Raw genomic sequence first — 11,326 nt, forward strand, 5'->3', positions numbered from 1 at the left:
AGATGGAGTTTGCAGTGAGCCAAAATCGTGCCATTGCACTCCAGCCTGGGCAACAAGAGTGAAACTCCATGTCAAAAAAAAAAAAAAAGCTCAGCCTCAAAAGAAATCCAAATTAAATCCAAGTAAAATGTGTGTTCACCCATGCAATGGGATATTTCACCATGGTTTCGACAGTATTTTTTCTAATTTATGTTGTCCCCAACTATGTTTTTTGTTTAAATGTCTAGAAGTCATACTTAATATGTAGATAATTATGGCTGTCACACAAAAAAAGGCATTGTCCGTTTAACATCTTATTATCTTGTATTTTTTCGAGCTTTCTTTTAATTCATCCCGCAAAAAATGAGTGCTAGGTAAATGCAGGGCACTGTGCCAGGTGCCGGGAGGACATGTTGAATGAACGGCCATCACACAACTATGTATTTCTTAGTGCTTTTGATTTTAATTCTTTTGGCATATCTAAATGTCTGAAAGTGAATATATACATACAGAATTCAAAACACCTTCCTAAAATGGTTACTATTGGCCAGTCATTTACATCTTTATTTTGAAAGTTTAAATTGTCAAATAGTTCTAAAGTGCATTCTTGCAGCTAATAAATAGCAGCATTTGTTTATAAAACCTTAAGAAATTCAGACCAGGGCTGGAAAAGTCACAATAAAAAATCAGGCATGATCTAGATATATTCTTCCTTAATCATCTAAGACAAACACTTGTGTGAATTAGTTTATAAGTATACATGAAATATATTTTAAAAAAGCATTATAAAAAATTCATACAGCAATGAAAAAAGGAGTCTTCCTCTGCTATTAATATTAAATATGGCAAAACATATACTATACAAGGTTTGTTGAATACTAGTTGTCTTTGGAACCATAGGGAAAGCTTTGCTCTGGGTCAGTGTATGATGTAGCTGAGGTCCGTGATTTTCAACAAAGCTGGAGTTCTACAAGATGACCTGGAAGACTGCTTCTGGCATGGCTTTTGAGAAATCATCCACACAAATGAAAATGTTCTTTCACTACTGGGACTGTCAGTTCATGGCTTTTTGCGCCTAAAACATAACAACCAGCACTTACTGAATTTTGCAATTAGTAACACATTCATAGCAAATCAGTCTTTAGGAGACCTTTGAGAACTGCTGTTTTATGATGAGAAAATTCAAGTCCCTCTGAGAAAGCAAACAACTTTTATAAAATATGCTTATCTTAGTATTAAATTTAGAAAAAAGGATTTCTCATCTTTATCCTGCTGCAACAATTTTCTAAATTGCTCACTAAGGTACATAAATGTTTAAAATGTTATATACACATATATACGTATGTATATATGTACATACGTATATATGTACATATATATACGTATGTATATATGTACATATATATACGTATGTATATATGTACATATGTATATATGTACATATATACATATGTATATAACTTTATATACATACATATATATGTATGTATTTGAAGAAGGGATTTTATTAAAATATGGAAAAAGACTAGGTCAGACTCCTGAGTATAAGTTTAACAGAAGAAGAAAAGGTATGATTCCTTCCCTACTATAAATTCTTCCGTTCAGTGTTATTTATTTTAGTGAACACCTATTGCTACACCAAGACCAAGAAGCAAGTCAGGAAACAATGATTTACACAAAGCTGTCTAGTCCCCAACTTAAGCTTTTAGCCTTCCCTCCTTAGAGGTACTCTCAGTTCACCCTCAGAAAGCTTTATGAGTGTTGGCAGAATATGAACAAGAGCCACCAATCTTCCACCACCGCCTGCCTTGCAGCTCTTATTGCTCTTATCTAGCCTTCTGAGGCTCTCAGCATTCCAGCCGCCTACTGCAGTCTGCCCGTGGAGGCCCAGATAGTCCAAGGGGAAAACCAAAACCATATATTTGTTCTGAAGAACAAGTGGATGGCGGTAGAAGGAGTGATAACGTAAAGACCAGAGGAGGAAAAAAGCACACAGCAAGACCCCAATTACAGTCAGTACTCACTTGGGTTGTGCGTGATGCTGATATCCAGGTCCCAGCTGGGATCCTGCTCTCATCTCCACAGCCACGGAACACTGAGAGGAAAATGACAAGAGGAAAAAGATCAGCTCCTCTCAATAGTCTATAAAACACAGTTATTTAGCAGGCTCTACACCTAGGTGAAATGCAATATTGCTTTCTAGTTCAGCAAAGACTCTTATGTTAAAACACCAGTCACTCGTAATTTATTTCTGGCACAGGCCACAAATGTTGAGCCAGAAAGATCTTTAGGTCATCTAGGTAACTTATCTCATTTTAGATAAGTCTGTGAAGAGAGTTGGTGGCTAAGGCCATAGCTTAGCCTCCTGACCCCTACCTTCCCATATTCTTTCCTCATTTTCTATTCCTGAGCTTCTCCTCAGGAATAACACTTGCAAGGGGGTTCCTGATGAAGTGGATTCTTGTTATTCTAGGAATAGGCCTACATGGTACACTGGCAATGTGAGATTATACCTCAGTATTTTCAAAGAGCATAAAAATCTAGAGCTGTGGGGTTTAAAACATGACAAACCTAATTTTAGTAGGCAGACAAATACTTAATTTTTCCCCTACCCTTGTTTCTACATCGGTCCATTCAGACTCTGCACCATCTGGTTGGGCAGGTGCTACTGTGGAAGATCTTCGTTTTCGACTACTGAAAAAGGGGAAACATGATGCAACAATTATTTTTCCATCTAAGAAGAGGAAAAATATTAGAAGTAGGGGAATACCATCTACATCCCTTTGGAGAATTAATGATACATTTCGCAGGCTATTCTCTTCCTCCAAAATGAACAGCTAAGAAAATGACCAACTTTTAAACAGAGATTTTTGATGGTTACTTACCCATTTGGTGATTCTTGCTTTAAAGTCTCAATATCAGTAAACTGAACAGATTGTCCACCACCCCTTGTTTTATAAATATCACCCTAAAGCCAAAAGAAAAGGTCACTGTTACACACTGATACACCCAAATGAAAAACACACATATATATTTCAAATTGTTCTCATGATTCTATTTTATAGAAATTCCCATCCACAAAATCAGATGGTACTTGGTACTTGCTGAGTATGTACTATCAAAATAATTTAGAAATTTGAGTACATATCTCTCACAAACAAAAGAAGTCCAATACAATGTAATCAGTAACATAAATAATTGTAGAAAAAAATATTCCTTTTGCTCTATATGTAATTTAAAAACTAAACTGCACTAAGGATCAAGAAACTTGCTGGAAGTTTCTACATGCTCTAAGGCATGGTACTTTCCTCTCTGAGTGCCCCCTGTTGCCCATATTCAAATGACAGTATAGTTTTATTTGTAGCTAATTATAACAAGAACAAAAACTCTAAATTGAACTTGAAATAAAAAGCTTTTTTTTTTTTTTGGTCTCATCTTTTACTTTCCTGATTATTCACTGACTCTATGATCAAAGGGGAATTCTTCTACAGGCAGGCAAGTCTCTTTCTGGAAAACGGCTTTAGGTAGCTCAATACTGAGTAATTTTGGTGGGTCAAATTTTAACACAGGTTTTGTTTTGTTTTATCTTGAACTGACAGAGAGCAATAGGAGTTCTTTGCTTAGATTTACTTTAAGTAGTGGTTAAAACTAAATATACAGTCATTAAAAAATTAAAGTACATCATGGATCTAGAATTCTAAGAAACCGAAGAATCTACACCTATTTAAAGCATACTTAGTCCCAGTCTGGCAGACTTAAAACCTAAGCAGTGACTAATTTTCTGCTAACAAAAAGGTTATATCAAATACCCATTGATGTTCCAGTTGACACTACCTGTGTGTCACCAAAGGAGTAGCAGGACAAATGGACTTTTGTTGAATTTTTTAATATATTTTTTTCTCCCGTGAAAATTAGTTTTTTACCTTAATTAGTTTAGTTTCAATCTCCCCATCGGAGGCTAGTTCCTGGTGGGTCAGCATGTACTTCTCACACTTAGCTAGTGCCTTTTCATTTGCAACAGATACTGTGATGGCATGAGGGACATGTGGCTGCATGACTGTTTCAGTTTGCATGTTAGAGGCAGGCTTATGATCTACCCATCTGTCTCCTGCAGAGCGTGATCGTCTGTGTCGGAGACGAATTGGTGGTGCGTTCTGATCAGGTTGAAAGAGTAACTGAGAAACAAGCATAACCCAGAATTAATTTAAGGGCATTATTAGAAGTGCAGCAGGTTTGGCTACATTAGTTGATGACAGTATCATAGCAAACCTTTCCAAAGCTAAATATTTTATTCAAGTACTTTAAACATGATCTTTGCATTTAAACACAAAACCAACAAACATCTTTAACATCAACTTGTATGTTACACATTCTATCTGGGAGTTTTCCTTTCAACAAAGGATAAAAGAAAAAATTCTGGTAATGCTGCAAGTCTTTCCTGCTTGGGGGTGGTTCAGGACAAACAACTCATTTCATATTCTTGATCAAAAACCAGTATTTATCCCTGCTATTGAGAGGTAATCTATTATGTCCACAACTCTGTTAAAATCTTCAGTAAGATCAATGAAAGCCCTATACATTTTCTAGACTTCTAAACAAAACAGAAAACAATCCAAAGAACATAGGTATAATAAGAACCATATGAATAAAATGATTAAAGAAATGTGAAATACTTCTGAGTGCTTTCAGTTAAGATTTTAAAATCTCATAATAGAACTTCATGAAAAGTTCAAATACAATAATGGCTACAATACACCAACTAACTTTTCCCCCAAACATTTCATACAGGTTCCAAGAAACGAATAAATAATACAGTGTCAAATGAGTCACTATCATACAATAAAAAACCAGTTGCTAGGCCAGGCATGGTGGCACATGCCTGTAATCTCAGCACTTTGGAAGGCCGAGGTGGAGGAATCACTTGAACTCAGAAGTTCAAGTCCAGCCTAGGCAACATGGTGAAACCCAGACACTACAAAAAAAAAAAAAAAAAAAATATATATATATATATATATATATATATATATAAAAGCTGGGCTTGGTGACACGTGCCTGTAGTCCCAACTACTCAGGAGGCTGAGGTGGGAGGATTGCTTGAGCCCAAGAGGTGGAAATTGCAGTGAGCCAAGATCGCACCACTGCACTCCAGCCTGGGCAACAGAATGAGACCCTGCCTCAAAAACAAACAAGTTGCTTCCAGTGAAATGTCATGTAAATCTGGGAATGCTAAATTAAGCACATTCAGCCTAAGAAAATAATATTTCACATATCTGCCATAGCTATAGTTTGAAGAAATGAATTATCTTTGGAATTTTATGAACATCTCCTGTTTGTAAAACTGAAAGCAGGGCTGGGTGCAGTGGCTCACACCTGTAATTCCAAGATTTGTGAGGCTGAGGTGGGAGAAGGACCACCCGAGACCAGCTTAGGCAACGTAAGAAGACCCCATCTCTACAAAAAATTTAAAAATTAGCCAGGTGTGATAGCACATGCCTGTGGTCCCAGCTACTCAGGAGGCTGAGGTAGAACGATCGCTTGAGCCTGGAAGGTCAAGGCTGCAATAAGCCTAGATGACGCCACTGCACTCCAGCCTAGGCAACAGATCAAGACCTCATCTCAAAAAAAAAAAAGAAAAAAAACCCAAAAAACAAAGCTGAACGCAAATTGAAAAAGTCTATCACAGGCCAAATACGTCAAAGCTAGTCAAATATGAAGACCTCAATTTCAAAATGCATATCTGAGAATCATTTTCGCTATATAGTTACAAGAAACAAATGCAGCACTAGTGACAGCTCTAAGACATGGGCAATACAGTTTGCCACTAAAGATGCTGAGCCTCAAGACAAACAGGAACTTTCTATTCCTACAATGATTTATTTGATGTTGAACACAAAAGAAAGTCTGGTCCTTATCATCTACCATTTAGCAAAAATGAAGGTTTCCTTCAAACATTTAACAAAAAGCATATGATGAAACAAGCTTCAGAAAGATGATAATCCATACAATCTACTAGCATTTATGAAACAAATATTTAATTTTTTTCCCTCACTGAAGTATGAATTCAGTCCACCTAACGTAATTTTTGACCAACAAACTTAGACGCACAGATACTAACCTTACAGTAACTTTTCTGCTGCACTTCTAAAGAGATTTTGATTTCACGTAAGAATTTCTAGTAAATTCCCTTAAATATCTCATAGCCAAATTAGATATCTCATTACTGTTTGCAAGGCATAAGCAAGCCTTGAATAGTTTTCAGCCTATAAACTTTCATAAAATGACTGACTATAGTTGATCAGAATGACCATTTACCTAATTTGCTGTCTAAAAATGTTTAAGGAAAAATCTGCAAAGTAAAGAACTTAAGAGACTTTAGAATCATCTGTTTCCCTGGTAAGTAACTTGGGATTCATCACCATCCCTTAATAATCAGGAATTCAGGCCACATAAATGAACATTCATCTATACCCTGACTTATATAAGAAAATCTAAAGTAAATGTTTACTGTAAGATTTAGAAGAAAAATTCTAAAAGAGCTTTGTTAAGATTTTACTAAATATAAAATTCACAAACATTAACTTGGTCCATTTATTCAGATTCAAAAGAAACTTTACCTTAATCTTTAAGAAGAAAAATATGAAAGTGAATTTATTTAAATACTCTTGAATGAGGCAAATGTAAATTGAGATAAATGCCTCAAGATTAAAAGCAATTTATTGGGCACGGAAATCAGTAGTTTTAAAATAACTAGCCTAGACTCTTCAATGAAAATAGTCAATGTCATAAAAATAAAAAAAGTAGGGGGACAGGGTGAGACTATTTTATATTGAGATGAAAGACATAATCATGATATGCAATGCATACGCTTTCACAGTATCATGGATTGAAAAAAAAGCTGGCTGGGTGCAATGGCTTGCCTGTAATCTCAGCACCTTTGGAGGCCAAGGCAGGAGGATTGCTGGAGTTCAAGAGTTTAACACCAGCCTGGGCAACATGGTGAGACCTTGTCTCTACTGAAAATAAAAAATTAGTGTGGTGGCCTGCCCGTAGTCTCAGCTACTCGGGAGGCTGAGGTGAGAGGATCACTTCAGCTCAGGAAGACTGAGGCTGCAGTGGGCCATAATCATGCCACTGTACTCCATCCTGGGTGACAGAGTGAGACTGTCTTTAAAAAAAAAAAAAAGAAAAGAAAAGAAAAGAAAAGCCAATTTTGGGACAACTGCATAATGTCCCAATAGAGGATAATTATTTAATTAATGTTGATTTTCTTGGATGTGATAAAGATTGTGGCTAGGTAGTACAATGTCCTTATTCTTAGAGATTGTCTCTAAGTCTGTGATTTCCTTTCACAAGGCTTAGGGGAAAAAGGTTTACATATCTATATCAAGTAACAATTGGTAAACTTAGGCAAGGAGGAAAAGACATTACCATACTATTCATTCTACTTTGCTTTGGGTCTGAAATTTTTCAAAATAAAAATTTGGGAAAACAATTTTTAAATCTAGGGCATGAAAGGAGGTACAAAAAACCTAATTTGGGGAAGGGGAACCAAAAGAAAAATATGGAAAGTATGCTTTAAAACACATTAACCAATTTTGTGCAAAGCTTACTAGCGTATGCAGCTGAAAAGCTCAGACTACTCTGGGATGCACCAAACTGACCTGTGTTCACTGAACACACTTCTGCTGCCAGATGTGTTTAGGCTTTTTCAGATGAAGAGCCAGGCCTCAATTTCAGTGAGTCAATCTTTCAAATTAACTGAGAAATTAGACCTTCTTTATACTATAGCCCAGCCATTTTTCCAATGAACTTTCAGACACAAGTTACGAAAAACAAAGAAGATAAAATCTATTGCTACAATGCGTTAAAATAATACTGGCACTAACCCTGCAGCAATGATCCTCTTCTATTTCTATCTCATTTCTGAATGTAGGAACCACCTCCCTGCCTTCAGTCCAGTACATCCCTCGCCTTCTGTCTGACACGATACAAGTTTTGCTTTGTCCTGGCTCCTGCTGCCTACGCCTTGCAATAGATGTGACTTTGAGAGGTGTGTTGTACGTAGGCATTTTCTGCTCCCATTCCGAAATACAGGAAGCTACAGAAATGCTGCTGCAAGAGTTAGAGCGCCTATGTAGCTGTGGCTGGCTCATGAGTTGCTGGCCGTTGGAAATCTGAGCAATATAGTTACTAGAAAGCTAGAAAAATTGGAGAAAAATTAATGAGCAAGACTGAAAAACTGAGAAATAATTCATTACTTTTCTATAATGCTAGCACATGAAGACTTAACATTACAAATAATTATTTGTTCTTTTTTTGTGCTAAATTCGTGTTTATTCTAAATTTTAAAATATTTTTAAAGAGAAATTTCAGAAATGTAATTATAAAATGTAAAAATTCTCATAGAAATAGTCATCTAATCTGAACAAAATTTCTCTAGTACAAAGTTACTACATAATTACAAATAACTTACAGGCACAGGTGGTGGAGAAACAGATCTTTGAGTAACTTTTTCTCTATCTCGCTCCCGAGAGGGTCTCTCTGGCTTCTCAGTTTTAGGTTCGGTAACAATAGCCTTCAGTTGTTTCAGCTTTTCATCTTTAACCCAGAGTTTATTCTGCATCTCCAGCTGTTTGGCTGCCACTCTACGCTCCTACAGATAATCAATGGCAACGTATATTATTATTCAATCACAGCAAACAAGTACACTAGATCACCCAATCACTTTATTTCCTAAAAATGACAGTTCTCCAATTCTTCCTGAGAGTTAACAACCACCACCAAAACCCTACCACAAATAGAGTAATTCAAAATATTGAACCTAACTACAATGTAAAATAAATCATCCAACTCTGAGACAAGCTCTACACAAATGATACTCACACATTCTTTCTCCCACTTCATTGTCGTTTCTGTCACCATGCCTTGCAACCTGGCTTCTAATCTGCGTTTGTCAGAAAACTGTCGCTGAAGTTTCTGGTTCTGAGTTTCAAGTTCCTGTTGCAAATTGCGTTTATCTTCCTCATAGATAGTAGTTGTTTTCTCTAAAATCTCAATCTAGGAAGGTAGACCACTATGTTCAATATTTGGTATATAAACATTTCATGTCGCTATAAAATAGTCTTCCTTAATTTGCTTATGCAAGCATATTTGTGGAAAGAAAAATCATGGAGAAAGCACTTTTTTCTCTAACATTTCATCTGAATTCCCACCCCCATTCTCAGAAATGAAAACATGTTAAACAAGCTCCTCACCCAAAGACATTTATAACTAACTTCATGTGAAAATTACTTTCTCCTAAAATTAAGGGCTAAAATTTGTTTTTAGGTTATTTTCAGAATTTAAAAAAACTATATTGGTTGAGACTAACTTGTCTTATGAATGTGTACCCCCACCAAACCTCTAAATGACCCTCTGTAAATGAAAGAACAAACATACATTACACAGTGCTGCAATGCTTCCCAACAAAACGGTATTTCCTTCTACCCCATTGTCAGAGATTAATCCTGAGTTTATACTTTTACAATCTGATTTGTAAACCAAATACAGATCCAATTAAGCTTTACTGAGTATCTGTTATGTCCAAGGTCCGATGCTGGCACTTTTATACCATTTCATTTAATCATTTATCTCATTAAAAAAAAAAAGCATACTAAGGAAGTATTTCTAATACATCGAAAAGCAAGCTACAACCAAAGCTAAGCTCTAGAAAGCTCCCTTGTTTGGGTCAGAGAACATCCTCTTCAACTGTTAAAACTCTCATAAAATTAAAGAACATATGATTCTTCATTTCACTCACAGTTCCTCCTTAGCATGGGATGAGGATTAGTAAATAACCAATTGAGAACTTTTTTTTTTTTTTGAGACAGGCTCTCGCTCTGTCACCTAGGCTGGAGTGCAGTCGTGCAATCCCAGCTCTCTGCAGCCTCAACCTCCCAGGCTCAAGCTATTCTCCCATCTCAGCCTTCCGAGTAGCTGGGACTACAGGCGTGCACCACCATGCCTGGCTAATTTTTTTTGTAGATATGGGGTTTTGCCACGTTGCCCGGTCTGGTCTGGAACTCCTGGGCTCAAGTGATCTCCCTGCCTTGGCCTCCCAATGTGCTGAGACTACAGGCATAAGCCCCCACACTCAGCCTGAGAACTCATTTTTTTTTTTTTTGAGACAGAGTCTCGCTCTTGTTGCCCAGGCTGAAGTGCAGTGGCTCAATCTCAGCTCACTGCAACCTCCACCTCCTGGGTTCAAGTGATTCTCCTGCCTCAACCTCCTGAGTAGCTGGGATCACAGGCACTTGCCACCACGCCCAGCTAATTTTTGTACTTTTTTAATAGAGACAGGCTTTTGCCATATTGGCCAAGCTCGTTCTTGAACTCCTGACCTCAGATGATCTGGCCACCTCAGCCTCCCAAAGTGCTGGGATTACCGGCATGAGCCACCACACTCGACCGAGAACTCTTAATAAGCAGCATTTACAGGCCATTGGAGCACAATATCTCCCTCAGAGACCAGTGCTAAAACACCAGCACATACATCTATCATAATAATGTCAAAACAAACCTTATATTCTAAAGTTTTGTTTTTCTTTTCCAGTCGTTCTATTTCCAATTTCTGTCCTGAGATCATCTTTTCCTTTTCATTTAGTTTCCCTTGCATGTGGTTTTCTTTACTTAAAACAGCATTGTCAAATTCTTGTAACAAAGCTTTAAAAGCATTAGCTGAAACAAAAACACACAGGTCAAGTTTTACACCAGTTCTAAAACAATGATATCAACTTCTGCTAGCAGACACTAGATAAAATGTAGTTATTCAGCACATCTCTGTGAGAATCAGTCTATAATGAGAAAACAAGTTTAGAGGGAAATCAAGAGCTTCATTCTCAAATTGACAAGATATTCACAGAAGCTTTCTGTTAAATGCTGAAAAAATACTCAAGTCTTTCATTGTGCACTACAGCATTCTCTTCCCAATCCTTACAGGTACTTTGCTTCACAGCAACAAATGCAAAAACAGAAACAACACTACATTTGGGATTAAACCTGAGCTGAAATCCGTGGTACATGACTTACTAGTTATGACTTAGGCAAATTAATTAATATTTCTGAACAAATTTCATTTCAGTATGGAAATTTAAATACCACTTTCTCTCACAACTTTTTGGTAAAGATTCAAATGAATAATGATAATAAAAATAGTAGAGCCAGGCATGGTGGCTCACGTCTGTAATCCCAGCACTTTGGGAGGCCAAGGTGGATGGATCACGATGTCAGGAGTTTGAGACCAGCCTGACCAACATGGTGAAAGCCCGTCTCTACTAAAAATACAAAAATTAGCCGGGCGTGGTGGTGT

The 11,326-nt window shown here is 36.9% G+C and overlaps 1 protein-coding gene across 5 annotated transcripts in view; it reads right to left on the bottom strand.

The window, feature by feature from the left end:
• Window positions 1-420: 420 nt before the first annotated feature.
• KIF23 (kinesin family member 23) overlaps window positions 421-11,326 on the bottom strand; it is a 34,799-nt gene continuing 23,893 nt past the window's right edge. For 2 of the 5 annotated variants that reach the window (XM_032175992.2, XM_032175993.2), the window contains 9 exons: window positions 10,538-10,695; window positions 8,863-9,036; window positions 8,453-8,632; window positions 7,866-8,177; window positions 3,903-4,154; window positions 2,865-2,947; window positions 2,592-2,673; window positions 2,004-2,074; window positions 421-1,054 (listed from right to left, as the gene is read on the bottom strand). In XM_032175992.2, the coding sequence (XP_032031883.1) occupies window positions 1,039-1,054; window positions 2,004-2,074; window positions 2,592-2,673; window positions 2,865-2,947; window positions 3,903-4,154; window positions 7,866-8,177; window positions 8,453-8,632; window positions 8,863-9,036; window positions 10,538-10,695 (1,328 nt within the window). In that variant the 3' untranslated portion in view covers window positions 421-1,038. The remainder of the gene's footprint in view (window positions 1,055-2,003; window positions 2,075-2,591; window positions 2,674-2,864; window positions 2,948-3,902; window positions 4,155-7,865; window positions 8,178-8,452; window positions 8,633-8,862; window positions 9,037-10,537; window positions 10,696-11,326) is intronic. The other 3 variants (XM_032175994.2, XM_032175995.2, XM_058427615.1) reach the window with 2 other exon arrangements.

Source organism: Hylobates moloch, unplaced genomic scaffold (genome assembly GCF_009828535.3).
Source record: "Hylobates moloch isolate HMO894 unplaced genomic scaffold, HMol_V3 SCAFFOLD_14, whole genome shotgun sequence".
Classification (NCBI taxonomy): Eukaryota; Metazoa; Chordata; class Mammalia; order Primates; family Hylobatidae; genus Hylobates; species Hylobates moloch.